Source organism: Hyperoodon ampullatus (assembly GCF_949752795.1).
Source record: "Hyperoodon ampullatus genome assembly, chromosome: 8".
Lineage (NCBI taxonomy): Eukaryota > Metazoa > Chordata > Mammalia > Artiodactyla > Ziphiidae > Hyperoodon > Hyperoodon ampullatus.
In genome coordinates this window covers 25,827,318-25,847,811 of record NC_136921.1, presented here as the reverse complement: position 1 = coordinate 25,847,811, position 20,494 = coordinate 25,827,318, and the positions used below count along the sequence as shown (strand labels likewise).

At 33.4% G+C, this 20,494-nt stretch overlaps 1 protein-coding gene across 2 annotated transcripts in view; it reads right to left on the bottom strand.

Annotated features, from left to right (window-relative positions):
• The window catches only part of ERBB4 (erb-b2 receptor tyrosine kinase 4), a gene marked incomplete at both ends in the record, with an annotated part of 1,160,630 nt that overhangs the window by 521,385 nt on the left and 618,751 nt on the right, over positions 1-20,494 (bottom strand). For both annotated transcript variants that reach the window (XM_079710036.1, XM_079710037.1), the window contains one exon: positions 19,494-19,680. In XM_079710036.1, coding sequence (XP_079566162.1) covers positions 19,494-19,680 — 187 coding nt within the window. The remainder of the gene's footprint in view (positions 1-19,493; positions 19,681-20,494) is intronic.

Genomic DNA, 20,494 nt, shown 5'->3' with positions numbered 1-20,494 from the left:
GTAACATTAGCTGCTGTCATAAGAAGACTGAAGACGCATAATGGCCCAAACATATAGAGTTAGAAATGTCTTGCTCATATAAATCTAAGAAGTATTTACGTACTACTTATGTCAAGGGTATGTAAGGGCTATTCCTGATTGGTGGGCAAAGACTTGTGATAGCAGATAGGGGCTGCTACTTCATATAGTCATCTGGAATTCAGTCAGTTGAATTCCAGGTACCATGAATGGAATTTTACAGACATTAACCCCTTTCATCTCAGTAATGAATTTAATCGATTGTTCTTTCATAAAATTCATTTTTCTAATGATTCATACATACTGCCTAAAGACTTGCTAAACAGAAGAGTATGACACAACTGCTACTACAAGTCTTTCACATACCATTCAACTCACCCAACCCCAAAAACTAAGAACTGGGAAAAAAGTGACTTTTTTGTTTATATCATCCCTATCTATACTTTTTTTATTTTGGTACATGTTCTTTAATTCAATCCAGATTCATGCCTGGGTAACTGATACCCTTATTTTGTTCCATGGGTGCCCCTTATATCATCATCCATACAGCTATGCCTTCTTTGACCAGAGTCCCAGACATTTTCTAACCCACTCTTTTAGTCACTGCTTATTAACTTCATGCATAAAGTAAGAGCTGTTCTATCCTAAGATATACTGATTCAATGTGATATTAATCTATGACATTGTATACTAATATATGAGACCTACAAACACTGGCTGTTACACTAATGTAATGAGCAAAATTTCATAAGCCACACTTGAGAAAGTCAAGATACTTTCTTTACGAGAACATGGACTTCAAGCTAAATGGGATATAAAATTTTAATAGTGGTGATTTTTGGTTTAATTATACAATTGTAATGACTACAAGTAGGACTTGATTAAATTATATCTCTTAACATAAGTGCTACAATTATTGAGAGGTTTAGGTTCTAGAAGACATAATGGTGGAGGGCAAAATAGAAACAGTGATTTATTTGTTAAAGCACATTGTGTAGAGTTTTGAAAATAAATTCCTGGCCATAGATACAAAATTTTTAATAAGCTAAAACAAATGACTTGTTACTGTGAAATTTTAAATATAATGTGGATATGTTCTGTCCATTATACTGTCTATCTATCTATCTATCTATCTATCTATATTTAGTCTCATTTCATTACTTAGAAGAAATAGGCACTACACTTTTTCAGAACATAGAAGTATAATACTACCACCAAAGCAATGGAAAGGACATTTGTTTTTACTTCTGGCTTCTGAAATAATGAGAATGGCTTATCTACTGCCCCATTTATGTAAATAATGAGATTCTAAAGTAAACAGAGACAATTATCTGACTGCACATCAACAAAATGCCTTCAAGTAAAAAAGCATGACAACCATATTAGCTTTAGATTCTGGGAAATACCAGTGTAGAGTGAGGAAAATAAAACCACTAGGCAAAGTTCAAAACAATCAGATCCCACATATGGCTCTAACCCTGTGCCCTTTGAAAAGTCATTTTTCCACTCCGTGCCTCAGTTTATTGATTGGTTGATTAGTTTTCCTTATCTGTAAATTAAGTGAGTTGGTCCCTTTCACCTGTAGAATATTATATGTATAAGGAATGTAAATACTACTTAATCAGCATAACTGTTGGAAAAATACAATAGTATTTTCTTCTGTAATCTTTAGCATTTACACGTATACTAAAAACAGTGTTTACTATGTATTCTCTTACAGTATTTACTATTTCTAGCATTTACTATGTAATCTCTTTTATTAAAAAAATAATTCAATCTTCTTTTATAATGCATACAGTAGTACATCAGTGACACTCGTTTATCATATAATTCTAAGGCACTCAAAGAAGAAGGGAAAACTGAAGTCTCTTCTATCCTCCTGAAATTCAGGAACAGGTCTGCTCAGAAACACCATTTAACATGGGTCACACACCTAGAATTTCACACAATCCCAATAGCAACAAGAACGATTCACTAAGGACAGAGGCAGGGCGCTGATGATTTGTTAAATTTCACTGAGACCTTGGCGTCAAGAGTGAAAAAAATCTTGTTAAATTTCATGCCCTGAACTTCACCTGTATGTAGAATTATATTTTTGAATTTTCCCTGAGAATAATAACTGTAACCTTTTATAAAGAGTGGGTTTGGGCTTCCCTGGTGGCGCAGTGGTTGAGAATCCGCCTGCCAATGCAGGGGACACGGGTTCGTACCCTGGTCCGGGAAGATCCCACATGCCACGGAGCTGCTGGGCCCGTGAGCCATGGCCGCTGAGCCTGCGCATCTGGAGCCTGTGCTCCGCAACGGGAGAGGCCACAACAGTGAGAGGCCCGCGTACCGCAAAAAAAAAAAAAAAAAAAAAAAAAAAAGGGTGGGTTTGTTCTCAGCAAAGCGAACCCCTCTACCACCCACCCCTGGGAACACAACCGTCATTGTCACGTGGAGAAGCCCGCAATGTGAAAACCAGAGGACTATGCCTGTTTGTTCGCCGTTATCAAATGCCAGCCTGGGGGCTCCCCCTGGTTAAAGAGCTCTGACGTCTAAACCACAGAGCAACAAAAACTCTTCTTAAAAAAAAAAAAAAACTTTTCTGTGCAAACGGAGGTTTAGTAGCATGCTTTCTTCCTGGGAGGAAAAAGAGCATGCCTCTTACCGTGAAGCCTTCAAGATGTACTCACCTTTGCAAGCTCAGTATTCTGAATAGTTATATGAAGCTTCCCATGACTGGTCAGCTTTAGTTTAAGAGTTAATAATGAAGGGCTCATGATAAGAAAATGATATTAGTATGACATCAAACCTATGTTTTGTTGCCTTTCAAGGAAGTAATTACTTGAATCACTTCGAGAAATTTTGAATTTTTGGTTAAGTTTTTATTTTTTTATTTTTTAAATAAAAAATATCTTTATGCGGCATATTGAAAATACGTTTAGCAGAACACTTCTTAATCTACAGCTCATAAAACAATGCCTTAGGTATAAATTTAGGGTGACTTGAAGCCTAGTTTCAAACTTTATTTAAGAGAACAAGGACAAAAGCACTTTTAATTGTCCCCTTTAGTGGGAGAAAAGCGTCAATCTTCTAATAGCTTTAAATAAATAAATACACAAACTAGTAAACAGACAAAAAGAAAACTTAGGTGCATGTAATAGGTACTCAACTCAGTGTCATCTTTCTGTACTTTGCCCTCAGTTAATACAGTCTGTGATCTCAGATTCTGGGTATGTGATTTCTCAAATCCTGACTGTTGACTGTGGCATCTATCTCTGTAGATACACATACAGAAGTGGAATGTTTATCTTCAGAATGAGTGTGTGTGGGGGGGGGGGGTGTGAGAGACACAGAGAGAGGTGTGGGTGACAGAGGGAGGGAGAGAGGGGAGAGAGAGAAAGAGAGGAGAATATGATTGCATAGTTCATTTGTAATTTACTCTTTTTCTTTTGGCAGAATATTTCAAAAGAAAGCCATGTGTTTTAAAACATAAAAAAGAAAACCAAAAGGGTTCTTGCAAGACAGACCCTAGAGCAGTTTGAAAACATCAAATAAAACCCCTCCAGCATCTTCTCCCCATGTTATGCCTTTGTACATTCATTTCAGCCTGTGGGCACATTTCCCAAGACACACAAAAGGTTTCAGTGCCATGTTGATAGATATAAACATATATGAATTACTCATTTGCCATTCAGTGTACTGAGTTCCATGCTGCTTTCTATGAGATTAATTTTATATGAAAATGAGTTCTTGGAAGACAAATATTATTCCAGACTATGAATAGAAAACTAGGATTATAAGAAGTTGATTATGCTATTCCTTGGATATGTGTCAACACCACTACAATATGCATGGTTATGCATCATAGTTAGAAAACATACATGCACAAATGCATTAATATCTGTGTATGTGTGCATATTAATGCATATACACATATACATATATGTATTTTATATTTACTTAGAGTGAGATATATGTGATCTATATCTATCTACCTATCTATCTATCTATTTACATATATAGATATCCTCTTTTTCTATTATCTAGTTATAAGCCTATTTTTCTGTTCCTCTCTTTGCTCTTCTAATTTATATTTTGCTTATTTTGGGTATGTGTCTGTTTATTTTTCTTTTTATGACTTTGACATAGATACGACCTGTTTACTTATATGAATGTATTATTACAATTGTTTTACAGAAAGCTGATTCTGTAATCTAACATAATGAGTAATATTTTATATACTACCACTTTTCAATTTTGTCTCAGAAACTCTGCCTTACTTATGGGGTAAAAGGTACCTACAAACATATGATATAAATCTACAAACGTAAGTGAAACTCCTTAAGAAGGCTTTCCTAAGCCTTTATCTTTGAAGTAAAGATTCTAATTTAGAGCATAACCCTTGAGCTTCATGTGGTCACTGAGTCTAGAAACCAAGCTGCCTCTCTGCAGTTTTGTCACATCTCCACTGTTTTGACAGCACATGGTTCATTTCTGTTTCACACACTGACAGAGAGCCCCAGGCGTGCTATAACAATTGAGCTCCCAAACACTATCAGCACCAGCCTGCCCTTTCTCTAGACCTTCAAGTTCTCAAGCAAACAATAAGTAGGTGTTTTAATTATTTTTTAAAAACCCCAAAAATATCTTTTAAAATCGATCTTAGCTTTTTAAAATAAGTCATCAAAATATCCTTACTGTAAGTTAAGTAAGTGGGGAGAAGTGAAAAATATACTTTGTATTGTTTCTGCTTATTTAGAACAAAGCATGAGATATCTAGGCATTCAAATCCCATTCTTTCTTGTGTAATGGGATTTAAAAGGAAGCAATGATTAATGTGTTTCAGATACAGTAGAAAAGTAATCTCTGGGGAAAAAAATTCTTAGCTGAATGGGTAGCTTTACCCAGCAGAGACATTTGAATACTTTCAGAGGAACTAAGAAATTAAGAAATGAACAGAAATGAATAGGATTTGCTTGGCACCACTGGGAAACCTTGGCTTAAACTCAGTATTTAAAAACCAACTAAATTGGTTTCGTTGCTCAGCTTATGTTCTTTTCTTTTTCTCTCGAAAAGTCATTCACATTTTTTGTTTTGTTTTGTCATTGTTGTTTTCCTGAGGTTTCACAGACTTAGCAGAGAAGTAAAACAATTTATTAAAAGAATAGTGGGTCTACCTTTAATGACATATAGCTAAATGTAAATGCATGTGTATACTATTGCTACAGCACATTGTTATGACTATGCTAGGAAATAAATAGACAATGAACAATTAAATCCTAATAAAGTCCCTAGATACCCACATGGAGTTGCATTTTTAATTAAAAGCTTGAACTTCAGTTCCCAAGTGTTCAGAAAATAAAAATACAATATCATTCTCTGCTGATTTGGGAGGGTTAATGTCATGTCCTCACTTGTTCTAAGAAAGGAAATTGAGCACTAAGAAAATGTGACTCACACTTTGCCTTAGAACATTTCCAGGATGGTAGGCAGCAGGAAGATATCATGTGATTAAAAAAAAAAGAAAAAAGAAAGAAAATAAAGAAAACTAAAAGCAAACATAAAAACAAACCAAAAATTTCTTCTTCTATTTCAGAATTAAAAACTCAGTGTAGGGCTTCCCTGGTGGCGCAGTGGTTGAGAGTCCGCCTGCCGATGCAGGAGACACGGGTTCGTGCCCCGGTCCGGGAAGATCCCACATGCCGCGGAGCGGCTGGGCCCGTGAGCCATAGCTGCTGGGCCTGCGCGTCCGGAGTCTGTGCTCCACAACGGGAGAGACCAAAACAGTGAGATGCCCACGTACCACAAAAAAAAAAAAAAAAAAAAAAAAAAAAAAAACTCAGTGCACAAGGTATTAGGTGATATATCTAAGGTACAAGTGGGAAGAAAATATGAATCTTCTGTTTGCTAGTGAGGTTATGCTTTACTAAAATCAAATGCATCTGTCAATAAAGAACCAATCTGGAACACATCATATAGATGTGGAAAGGATTAACTAAAAAATTAATACTCTTAAATACTACCACTCCATTGAGGACTATATAAAGAAGGAGGAAACAGGAAGGGAACTAACATATATTTTGTGCTAATCACTATGCTAGGCAGTTTGGATGCATTCTTTCATTCAGTTCTCATTTTCAGATGAGGAAACTGAGGCACAGGACTTAAATGATTTTGACGTTTCCCTTGTTAGTTGCAGTGCTAGTATGAAATTTCACATTTATCAGTTTTTTTAAAATCAGGTTTGTTTTACTATTTCAAGCTGCCAGGACTAGAAGAGAGTGTGTTGCAAATATAATCTTCATAATCTAGAAACATACCTTCTCATTTAAATGACATAAACTAGATTTTAATTTTGATCATAAATCAACATTATCAGGGAAAAGTTTCATTTCTGGATCAAGAATTTTTCAATCATTTTACTTCTGAACTCTCTATTTTTAATACTTTGCCCTCCCCAAAACTATTCCTGATTTTACTTCTGAACTCTCTATTTTTAATACTTTGCCCTCCCCAAAACTATTCCTGATTTTATGCCCAAATCTCAGAGTATGTCTTGGGTACAACAAAAGCTACTTAATTCCCTGTGATTGTTTTTCATTTTTTCATGGGTGAAGTGTTAATCAGAGAACTATAAACTGCAACAGTCAGAGTTGGCTCTTATAAAAAACATCATAGATATGTATGGATTTTCTACTTTGTATGTTCTTTGTATTTCACTGATTTTATTTCATCTTGTTCCCAGGATTTTTTCAACTTTACAAACTAGTTGGCTTAAATAATTATTTGCAATTTTAATTAGAAATGTTTTGCAGAACAAAAACCACTTTGGAGGTTATCATTTTACGTTTATCTATATATGTGAAATTTAGAAATACACCATTTTTGAAGCTTTGATTTCTATTAATTTGACAATTATATATTCCTCTTTATCTCTTATTTAAAAATCTAAGATTTTGTGATTCAGAAGGAAAATGTTTCAAAGTATTCTCTGGTATTGAATAACTTACTAAGTCATATTTTAATGAATTAAATGTAAATGAACTGAAAAGATACACTAAATCTCCCCCTGACTTAAATTTAAATCAGACATCAAAATTGAATGAAATGGCTCAACAAATTCTATTCAGTTTTAAACATTTTAAGAAATATTTTATATTTAATAATAACCAAATGTAATATAAGTCACTGCCATAGTAATATGTATTAAATACATGAAACAGTTGGATAGCTACTTAAATTATGCAGATAATCTTTAATGAAAAGGAGTTGCTAAACTATTTTGTGACTTCTGATGTATTTATTTTATGCAAGTGATAGTTAGATTTTCTTAATTTTTAAGAGGCACTTGAGCCAAGACACTAATTCTTGACCCACCTCTTTCTGTGAACACCATAGGCCTGCATTTGAAGCATGATACAATTTTAATTGCAAATATTTATCATTATGACATGCAATTTCTAAATACATGAAATGACAATGTAATGCATAGGTGTGAAATTCAGCCACCCATTCACTGTGTGAAAAGTGATAGCTGTGACATAGGCTGCTTCTCTGCTTCATTTCATTTTTATACTTATGTTAGGTAAAAGATATATTTATAGGTATGCCAAGTACTAACTACTTCATTATCTCTTCCATCTTTTCCTTGCAAAACATACTACCCAGTATTCTTTGAATGACACTATAAAGCACATCTTAACTTTCATAGTATTTTGTAGATAGGTGGTGAATTTGGATTACAACTGAGTCATACATGAACTCTAGAATTACTTTTGTTTAATTTTCTTCCCTTTAGTGAATGAGAGTTCATACCTAAGCACTTATAGATTAAAATATATTTTAAAAACCTTTAAAATTGTTAACTCCCTCTCTCTAATACCTTAAATAAAATCATTTTTGGAATAATATAGTAGAAAGAGCACTAGACTAAGACAAGGATCAAAAAACATACCTTGACCAAATGTACAACTTCTAGAGCTAAATCAAAACAAAATAAAACACACACCAAATACACTTGTTTATCTGTGTGTGTGTGTGTGTGTGTGTGTGTGTGTGTGTGTGTTGTTTTTTAATTCTAGTGTTAATTGTAGAAAAGGTTATCAGGCCATTTCCCAATTAAGGCACTTCACTTAATTCTGTTAGCACACTCCATCTTTTTAGTTCCTAATAGCTGTAGGAATAAACCCAAATAGCCTGCAGAAATGTTTTTCAATATTGTGAGAAATAATTCAATCCACTTTTGCAGTCTGCATCTTTTTTACAATAATATAACTTCTTAAGTAAAGTATCTTCACTAAGCAAAGTCTCATTACGAAATAGAAAAAAGAAAGACTGAATGAGGAGTATGACCTGGACCATATAAGTAACTTCACAGATTCTCTATTCATTCACACATAGCAGGAGATGATAAAAGTTCAGTGTCACATGACCTCCTTCCTTCTCAGAATCTCTATAGCATGGTGATAAAGGAAAATCTGGAATTATACCACCTGGCTTCAAATCTGAACCCCATAGATTATTGTGAGCTCTCTGGCATGTTGCTTAATATTTGAAAACTGCAGTTTCTTCATCTTCAAAATGTTAATAACCACAGTAACCTACTAATTGGAGTTTTATCACAAGGATGAAGAGAGACAATATTTATAAACCAGTAACATATATAGTAAATGCTTATTAATTATGGATGCCATCATTATTATTATTTTTAACAATAATAGTAATAGTAGTACATACATCCTTGGATTTATTATGCCATATAGATATTTTGTTTCCTAGATTTATTATGCTAAGACGGGCAGGTATAGTTAAAAACAAAGACACAAAGACTAAAAGAATTTTAGTAAAATTATAGTTTAGAAGCTAGCAGAATTTATAGTAGGATTCTTGATGAGACATCACCAGATGTATAATTCTACATAATATAGAATCAGCCCACCAAACATTAAGGCAGAGTGTTTAGAGGATTTGGGAACCATTAAAATTGAAATAGATACTTTATTTTGTCAATAGTTGCCAGAATATGCTCATTAAATGCCGTTAAAATATCTAATTAAAGTTTGAAGTCCCTTTATTTCATAGTAGATTGAAAAAGCAAAAATGCTCTTTCTGATATCAGCTTTTTTCCACATTACTGATACCACAAAAATCAAACTTCTAATTTGCATCACAGCGCAAATGAAATTGAGTGAATTGAATGGTCTTAGAAGGAAGAAAAATATTATGGATTATCATTGTTCTTCACTTTTCCCTGCAGGTATTCCTCAAAATTGTTATGGTTATTATGATTTAATAACCAAAACAATTTGACTTAGTTTACAATAGAATTATAGTAAGAAAGTATAAAATATATTTCACAAAATGGGCCATAAAGTATTAAGAGTAGGAGAAGGGTAAAATACTATGAGAGGTAGAATAACAGAGAAAAGCATTGCACTGAATTCCAAGTAGACTGGTCAAAAAGATACAAGTGAAAAGATCTTCTTTTCTCTCTGATATCTTATAATAATCTAACTGATACGTATTATTATGAGAGGAATGTTTAAGGGGCATTCCTAGAATAAATGATTTCTTTTTCCTTTGAAATTATTTCCTTCTCTTTTTCCAGTAGAGTCAATAAGCCAATTAAATCCAGGGGAAAAAAAACCCGGAATAATTCAAATTTCCTGTTTAATAATGTTTATTACATCAAAAGGTGTTAAGCCATGCAAATTCACTTTTACCTATTCTCTGATAGACACAGATGAATGGAAAATACCACTCTTCATTTATGAAATATTGGCCATTTCTATTGCAACTTGTTTCAAATACTTCCACAGTAGTTTTACCATTACAAGAACAGCTATTGTGCTATGATTCAGAAAATAATAAGAGGTTTGTTGTATCTCTATTTTCTTTATATATTATTAATTTATCAATTCTAAAATGGATACAATTTTCATATTTAATATTGCTAAGATCTCAATTTTTCATACCATCTTTTACATTTATGCTGGGATTTTACTTTTTCCGTTTTTTAGTGTGGCATGCAAACAATGGTCAAAAATATTTTTTCAAAATTGATGATGACTTAGATTTGATGAAATATCATAGTTACCTATTTTATAAAATGTTTCATAGAAGAGTTTCTTTTGTTACTTGTTATTAAATAAATATTATGTAACAAAGAGAAACTTTCAACATAAACTGGAACATCCTAAAGATATGGGCATTGTCTGTGCCAGAAATAATTCTCAGCAGGCTTTTCAATATAGTTTCTTAGCTGTAAAAGTCATTAATATCTCCTAGTCCTTAACTTTTTCAATGAACTTATTTAAGAAATAGACATAGGGACCTACTTAGGACTAGATGCTTACACTGTGGGAAATGAAAGGGAGAATAAAAATCTCATTTATAAAAAGTCAGATTTCTGACAAACAGAAATGTAAGGTCATAATAACTAGCAGTTTAAAGCATATTAAGAAGAAAAGCACGACATCCAGAACCCAGCTTACTCAAATATAATATGGTTAGGTCCTAAATCACAAATGACACTTTTTATAATTTACAATTTGATTATGTAAGTCAAACATGCTTTCAATGGTTGTAAAAATAGACTGTTTCTATTATTTGGACAAAAAGCATTCTTCTTCTCAAGTAATAATGAACGACATTTATTTCAGGAACTGCATTTAATGCTATATGGAGTTTATAATTCAACTTTCACAACTGTCTTACAGACTAAGTGTTCTCATTACACTCATTTGAAGAGGAAATCAAGGCTTAAAACATTGAATCACTTGCCTCAAAAAAGGATTTCAATGGAGGAGGTCTGGATTCAGAGACTGTGCTCTGATTCTCCATGCTTGTAAATTTAATTGCCTCCTGCATTGGGTTCAGTAAAATATTCTGTCCTTTAATGCTTCACTATCTAATATGATTGCCACTAACCACATTTGGCTATTTAAATTTAAATAAACTACATTAGATAAAATTAAAAATTAATTTCCTTCATCACACTAGCCACCTTTCAAGTTCTCAGTAGTCACATTTGGCTAATGGCTACTCAATTATGGAGCACAGACTAAATGTTTCTATCATCACAGAAAGTTCTATTGGACAGTGCTGCTTTAGAAGGTAAAACAGATTAAAATGAAGGCACTTAACTCCACAGAGATGCTTGACCAAAAAATAATAATATAATAATTGGGGAAAATACATTCCCAATGTTTTCACATTGCTGTTGGTGGGTAAATATTTGTCAGAAATATAATATTTACTGAGAGAAGGCAGGTAGAGATAACTTGGAATAGCTCATGTCTCAGTACACTGTCTTGAATATACAAGTGGAAGAAAACAAAGCTAACAAATATTTGAATTGGCATCATTTTCCAAAAGAATCCTTAACTTTTACCAGTAAAATGGAGTCTATTAATAAACGTTTGAGTTATGGCTAAGAGTTCAGTAACTTCTAGTTTTAAAAAGCTGTAGTAGAATGGCAGTAGCTTTGAAATTAGTTAATAGATCTGATACTTTAAAGTCAAATCCAGTATTTATCGTATTGTCATTTTATGTGTTTGCTTGTATTTCATTGTCAACTTACCACCATTTCCCATGCATACATTCATGATGTATCCAAGTATTATATAACAATTAAAATCAGGAAGTTCTTTCTAAAACACAACTTTCATGTCTGCTGTTTAAAGTTTGGATTGTTTGTGTTTACAGCCATTTTAATATTTCACTGACTATGGCCTCACCTAGAGAAATTGTCCTAAATATTTCTTAGCAATGGCACAATATGAAGAGATGAAAAATAGGTCTAGATTCTAGAATAAGGTGCCCTTATTCCTTATTAGCCACAACACTTTAAGCCTCATTTCCTAGATGTAAAATTACAATAAAGATACTTTCCAGCTGTGTGCGAAACAAAGAAAAGCATTTTGAAAGCATTTTGTAATGTTGAAACTCCATGACAACCTGGGAAATTATCAGTATCATGCCTTTGGTAAACATGGGAAGAGAACAACATGTAGCCTCATTTCTTATCTCTGGCTGAGAGTTTTGGGGTCTGCCAAGCTTGGGGCTGTCTCCTCTCACTAAACTTGTGAAGGACTCCACAAGTTCTTTATTCCCACTCAAATACAGTTGCAGGCTATCCCCAAATATCACTTACACTGCTTCTCGAGTTCTGATGTGTCATGAAGCAATGCTTCTGGCCCCAATGTTGTTTGGTGACTGGGAGTGATGCAGAGAATTTGCCAACTCTATTCAGTTGAGTATCTCACACCTGGCAAAGCTAATGTCCTGGGGTAAAGATGAGGTAGCTATTCTGATATCTTTGCTTTTTTTTTTTCAGAGTGAAATCACGGACTTATGGTATAACAAATCAATTTCTCTTACTACATTTAAGACTCTGAGGAGCAAAGACTTTCCTCCATCTCTAAATGTCATAAGCAAACAAGCATGGTTTCTCAACAAATGAGCTTTAATAAGGGAATTTGTTGACCTTATATGCTTTCTTAGAATATATATGCTTTCTCTTAGGGAGGGGAACATACAGATCTTGGTGTATCTTAGAGACAAGAAAGAATAATGACAGAGGTTTAAAGTCTCAAGCAGGGACTTTTCCTGAGAGGCTCCCATAATGCTAGTTTTTCCCCAAATTTTTCCTAAGAATGCTATAGGGATGAAAAAGAATGTAGCTCACAGAATGGGACATTTTCAGGAACACTGAATGGGATATAAATCAAGAGGGGTGCTTTTTATGGGCTGAGTAGATTTTCTTAGTACTAGTGATTGAAAACATGATGACTAGTGGAGAAAAAATGGTTCTGTTCCCTGAAAGTCCCTCTTCTCATGTCTCATTTCTCCAGTAACAATCTCCTCTCTGATCAGTCATATAGCAGAAGGAGATATTCCCATTTTACCTTCATTCAATTTCATAAATTCACTCATCAGTACTCTAAAGCTGAGAATGAGTCCTAGAAATTTGCTGAAATGGTCACAGTATCTTATCCCATATTTATAACATTTTCTTTCAATTATATTTCTGTTTTACTTATACATATAAACATATTGTTATCATTTTCCTTTTCTAGTTAATACACACTGTTTGATATGACAAGAAAAAATTCTTCTTTAAAAAATACTGATTAGAGTATCAATTTTAGAAATTGCGGACCTGATCTAAAAATTGACACCTTCATAAGAATGCACCACTCTTCACTGATTTCATCTGACTCACAACATTCTCACTATAGGTTAGTTTTGATCAAATCATTTTCCAAGTAATTTAACTTAAGCTAAGAGTATTCTTGGAATCATTTTTTTTTCCTGCAGATATCACAATATGCTGAGTGCTTCTTCTTATGTAAATATTGGTAGTACTTTTGTCAAACATCATATTTAACAGCAGTCCCTGAACTAGGCTGGTTGAAGCCACTCATACATTACTAAGACCTTTCACAGAGCTGCTGAAGAATGCTTAGAGACTCTAGTGTCAGTAAAAGAACTTAGAATGAATATGTCTCTTGTCTTGGTTAAGACAAATGTCAGGGCCAATGAAGGGTGAAACATGATGCTGGGAATTTGAAATGAAGGGCTAGGGCAACAGGTGCTTGGGGTGAGACACTGAAAGACTAGAGAGAAGAGCTGTGAAGTACTGAAGGCAGCAATCATACTGCAAGTAGACAGAGAAAAGCCACAGGCTTCTCACCACCGAAGAAGAGAGCTTATACTTAAAGTAATTTCAAAGTGGTATCAGAAGAAATGCTGAAATTTGGAGCATCTTTTTGTCTAAACAAATCACTTGTCAGAGCCCCAATGAAGCAACAGGAACCTATTTGAATATGCAGAAACGGGTACAATTGTTTTGTCAGTGTGTTGACACAAAGGAAAGCTAAAAACAATACAATAACAGAACTAAGATTTCCTAAGCATCCTCTGTGAGAAAGGTACTGTGGTTGACAAGTTCCCTGCTTTATTTTGTTAGTGCCTATAACTAACACTCTGAGGTGGAATTTTTCTCTCGGTTTTAACAATGTAGAAACTAAATTTCAGTGAGACGTGGACTCTTATGTGATGATATGACATTTAAACAGAGATTTTTCTGATTCCACATCCATGTTCTTTGATATACACTGAGTCAGTTACAGGTGGCCTGTCTATTTCAAAATTAGATTATTTATTTGATCATTACAAATAATGCCAAAGGGGGTTAAGAAATTTAAAACTTAAAAAGTGCTGCATTACTTTGGTGAACTATTTTACTTAATAGCCTTTGCATACTTGAAGGCAGACATTCAGATGTAATGCTGAGATGTGACACTGTTCAAGTGTTTCATCAGTTCAGATGTTGTATCTCCTAGACTAAGCATTTAACTTTGAGTCTGTCAGAATTCAGTAAATTTAATACACCCTTATTATTGTGGACTCTCAAAATAACTTAAGCATTTTATATTTTGGTTACTTTTTTTTTGTCCACATCTCAAATAATAATCTAACTGAGGTGACACAGTTAACCAAACAATTAGAATAGCCATAATATATTAAAGGCATTAATATATGAAGCTGTAGGTCTAAAAATATGTAGCACATTTGGCTAACACTTGGAAAATATAAACTGTGTATTTGTATCATCCTAAATTTCACCCATTCAAAAGATATATTCTCATAATTCATAAGGTGAAAATTCAAATATTCTTCAATGTGAAATTTGTTAAGAAAAATGAACATATTCCTGTATTAAATTTGTACCGGACTTCCCTGGTGGTGCAGTGGCTAAGATCCACCTGCCAACATCAGGGGACACGGGTTCCATCCCTGGTCTGGGAAGATCCAACATGCCGCAGAGCAACTGAGCCTGTGTGCTGCAACTACTGAAGCCCGCATGCCTAGAGCCTGGCTCCACAACAAGAGAAGCCACTGCAGTGAGAAACCCGTGCACTGCAACGAAGAGTAGCCCCCACTCACTGCAACTAGAGAAAGCCTGCATGCAGCAACAAAGACCCAACACAGCCATTAATAAATAAATAAATAATAAATAAAAATATTTGTACCTGGTTTATCATCATTATAAATAGGATATGCATACTAGAATATATATAAGTACACAGATACTTCTCAAAGATTCCTTCATATCTACAATATAATATATTGATGAAATTGTATAATACTGTCCACCATTACTAACAGATGAGGTAATTTTATAAATTATAAAAGGGAAAAATAATAGCATTTTTTATGTCCCATATAATGAAATAACCTTTATATTTTGGCCAGAAAGGTGACTAAACAAGTAGGAGCTCATCAACTTAAGGTTGTAAGTATATTATATTAAATGTTGGTTTGAATTTCAAAAAGGAGTATTTGGCTAAGAAGGAGCTGATAAAAAAATTATCAGAACATCATCACTGGGAATGATTAATAAGAACAACAGCCACATGCAAGTGACCTTAAAAGAGGAAATAATAATGAATTCTGTCCAGCTCTGTCCTCTGATGCAGCAGTGTCATTCCCAGTGGCCTCGAGGTGATTATATGCCTGCAGAGACACACTGATGGAAGTATGTTCTCTCTCTTGACCGGAAAAGAATGACCCAGTGTTAACAGGGCACCTAGAGCTTGCCATGACAAGTTCCTTATTCCCTTTTGGATTGTGTGGCATATCCTTAGTCTAGGGACCTGCCTCTTCTCCACTCTGCCCCACCTCACCACTAATGAACCAGGGAAATGTGAGTGGCAGCAGTAAGACAAGTCTTCCTGGAAAATATGTTTAAGTATGTTTCTTGTCTTTGGTCACACCCAAAATAAAAGTATCTAAGTGAGATCTGTAGTAATGTTCATAGTCCAAGGAATAGCTTTTGGTGAGCATCAAGTTAAGTTAGTTAGAATGGGTAAAGTGGTGAGTTAATTTATATATGTGTAAGTGGTAACCAACTATTAACCGTTATATATGACAGTCTTCATGTTAACCAAACATCCCTTTTACACAAAGATAGAGTTTACAGGAGGCATACATACTATTATAAAGACATACTAGTCTAAAGTCAACACAGCAAAAAAAGATTTCAGGAGAAACACAATATGGATACATCAAAAAGCTTTAAAATCTCAATCTCAAAATTATTTTTTACAACACTAGCATTTGTTATTTATATTGCTGAAAGTTTTCAAAAGGAAAATTTTGCTTAAAAGGAAAATTCTCAATAAATTATTATCGTCCTTGTAATGGTTTACCATTACATAAAGTTGGTGTTAGACAAAATGGTAATACGGAAGAAATTTTATTCCTGGCATCTTTTTTATTTCCAAACTCTTTTATACCCACATTTCCATCCAGGCTGCTAGTATATTATTTTCATTTTCACACCAGTCGAAAGTATATTTCTTGTCATTCAATCAAAAATTTATCTGTTCTCTGTACATTCCTTCTCTTCCTTCCAGGAGATAATAAATGAATGAAAATTATTTGGATCGAGTAAGTGTGAAGAGATTAACTAGATATTTTGCTACCATTTCTTGGTATCTTTAATTAATTAGAACATTGTTTCTCAAACTTTAATAGTCATCAGAATCATTGGAGGGATCCTTAAACTTGGTGGGTTGCATCCCCAGAATTTCTCATCCATTAGTGCTCAGGTGAAGCCCAAGAATCTGCATGTGTAGAACAAGTGCCCAGGTGATGCTGATGCTGCTGGCCCCTTCAGAACTGAGTTAAAGGGCTTTCCTAGTGGCACAGGTGTTGAGAATCTGCCTGCCAATGCAGGGGACACGGGTTCGAGGCCTGGTCTGGGAAGATTCCACATGCCGTGGCGCAACTAGGCCCGTGAGCCACCGCTACTGAGCGTGCGTGTCTGGAGCTTGTGCTCCGCAACAAGAGAGGCCGCGATAGTGAGAGGCCCACGCACTGCGATGAAGAGTGGCCCCCGCTTGCCGCAACTAGAGAAAGCCCTCGCACAGAAAGACCCAAATACAGCCAAACATGAAAGAAAGAAAGAAAGAAAGAAAGAAAGAAAGAAAGAAAGAAAGAAAGAAAGAAAGAAAGAGACTGAGTTAAAAATTTAATTCACTACTGTAGTTAGGCAGTGAGATATGTGACTACTCAGCAGGTTTTCTATTTCCCCTCATATTCTACAAGGTAAATCTAAATTTAAGGCTAGCCCTGGTAGCCCTACTCTTAATATTTCAATAACATTAAATTAAAAAAGAAAAAGAAGTTTACCAATTTTCTTTGGATAGCCCATCAACAAACAAAATAAAACAAAAATCTTTTCAAAACACGAAAACAATCTCACCTAAAGTGAACTCCAATGCTTGCTTGCTACATTAATCAGGTTACCTAGAACACTGAACTCTTTAAAATATTACTGTAGAGCAAACTTTATCCTCAATTCCTCTTTGATGAAGAGCTGAACAGTTATATATCTCCTGTCCTTCCTTGTACATTCTTACACACAAACACAGTCGTACTTACTGTATAACTTCTGATTTTCAAAATTGGAGTTACACTCTTGATCTTATTACCTAAAATACGATCAATGATTCTAGATTATCTCTAGGAATAATGTTGTCATGTAATTGTCAGCCATGTAATAAATATATTAAAATATCTGGAAATTTCCCAAATTGTCTAAATTTTCCACCAGTTATTTTACTGTACTTTACATTAATTCATATTCAAAAAATGAATTAATAATAACTCGAACAAATACATATATTTTCTAAATACTCAAATCATTCTTTTGTTCATTTATTAATTACCCATCTCTACTGCTGCACAGGAAAATATAAGGTTTTTTGGCAGCTTAGGGAATAATGATATTTTTAAAATAAGTGTTATATTTTGATATGAAGCAAGTCAAACAACTGTCACAATCATAAGTAAGACGTGGTGTAAGCTCACTCAATAGACAAGGTATGTTTAAATGTGGCATAGTTTGACAAAATAACTCCTTTTTAATTTTTAATAGTATTGATGTTAAATGTGGAAATAAATAAGAGAACTCTTTAAAGACTAATTTTTTGTGTGAAAAGATTCTTCAAATAGTACATATTTTGGAATAACATAATTTAAGTATCAAAAATTTGAAGATAAATTTATTCAATTTTTCTTTAATATAATCAGAGGAAAATCATGAAGAAAACACAATGCTTCCTAGGCAAGTTTTAACTAGATCATGTTATTTTTAGATTCCTAATTTCAATCATTCAATTTTTCTCTATCTGTTCCATTTCCAAAAATCTTCCTCCTATCATTATTTCCATGCAAGTAGCAATTTAGTCAAATATCCTGCTCTTCAGTAAGAAGACTATCTTTGAAAGAAAAAAAAGGTAAAAATATTGATGAAAGAATCTATAAATTCTGAGCAATTTGCATTTACCATTATGTCATCAATTCTATAGCAATCATGTTCAAAATAAATAACATAATCAACACTCCTTTCTTCATCCAAAATATCCCAATTTTAGCTCATGTCTGGATAACTATGAAGCTACTTCTAACTTAAAATTATATATTTTATGTCCATTGTAAATAAAAAAAGCATATAATTTTAATAACCTGACAATATTAATCTTATCTTTTTCTTAATATTTTAAGGCAATACTTCTAAAATATTTCAGATTCCAATATCAAGAAACATCACCACTGTGTGGACTCAAACACACACAAAGTCAATAGATATTTTGATGCAAAATATATAGATCATATTAATTTACATTAAATTAATAGTTTAAACTCCTTTCTCCCACTGTGATATAATTACTTATTCATGCATTTTGGTTACAGGCACATATGGCAAAATTCACAAATAGAATCCCTGTACCAAAACTCTGAACTATATGAATTGAAAAGATATCAATGGGATTGCAAGGACCAGCTTGCAAAACAAATTCCCTCAAAGTGTTTTTTGTAGCAAGATGATAATTTAAGTTGTTAGCAATTACCTATTTCCAATCTTAAGGGGAAAAAAATCACTGATGATATTAAAGCATTATGAGAAAGAATTACTAATGGCATTTAGTGAGTTACTCAATAAAAGAAATCAAAACTGGATTAATGCATTAGATATGTTTTTCGAAAATAAGGGATTATACAAAAAGCTAGATTAGTGGAACTAGATATAATGGTTTGTGTATTTACTGAGCTGTAACGAAAGTGAAAGTTAGGGTATTATTGCAGAGATTTGATGATATGGTCCACTGTTCACCTAAGACCACCAAACATAGCATTCTTAAACCTGCTTCATATCTCAGTTTTCAGTCACTGAGCATTTCCTTCCAGCGTACTTCTGTTCAGCAGAGATACAGTCAGACTGCATTTACAATATCTGTACATAAAACAAGGGAATCGCAAGGCATCATTTCTCATAAAATGAATAAATAGTATATATTTCAATGATTTATAATGTCGCTCAATGTAATACACACTGGAGAAACCATACACCCATATGTGTGTGTCTATTATATTGATAATAAGAGTACATTTGCTATTTTATATATTTTCCTTACCAGTCAAGTTCTTCAATCCAAGTTCTTGAAGTCCAAAGTTTCCATCTTTTCTGTAGTTTAAAAATATTGCCAAGGCATATCGATCTTCATAAAGTTTTGTCCCACGAATAATGCGTAAATTCTCCAGAGGCAGATAGCGAAACTGATTAAGAGCCACCAACACGTAGCCTGTGACTTCTCTTATAGACTGAAAAGACACAAACAATTGCCTGTGTTAAATAATTAAAAACTGTTTGTCAGTATGTTTATGTAGTCATTTAGATAAAAATGAGTTATTTAATTCCAATTTTCAGCTTTTAATTGAATACACTAATTTCCACATTATACTATAAATAATTGCCTTGACATACAAGATCACAAGGGTTAGAATCTCATTTGAAGAATTAGTTGTATATTTTTAAAAGTCATGAACGTGTTTATAGTAATAATAATGAATTTTATTGTATAAAGCATTCCTCATATCTGAGATCTGAATATAATGAAAGGAATAAAGATCTCATTCTCCGACAGACTAAAATGAGGTAAGAACACATAACCATCCATCAAACTTTATATTAAAAAAAACAAATTTGTAAGCTTATCACAAATAAAACAAAGATGCATTAGTTTGTAGACTGTAGACTGTGGGACAGATTTCAAGCTGCTATATTCGTGTTTAAATCTATAGTTATCAAAGAACAATTGCCTTATACATCTCTGGCGAATATATGCATATATTTATATATAAAAATATGCATTAGATACTGATAATGGTTTCTAATTTGATTACAGCCACAATTTTTATTTTGACTATTGCTTAAATGTAGTTGTCTATAAGTTAATTACTTAAAGGTTTGTGAGATATTTTAAAGCAAAAAAAGTCACAAAAAAAGGCTTTAGGCTTCATCTAAAGCTATAGATTTTAGTAAAATGCAAATAATGACAGTAATGGATATACATCTTATTTTTTTAATTAAACATAATTCAAAAGTGCTCAAATATTTGATATTATTTAATGTCAA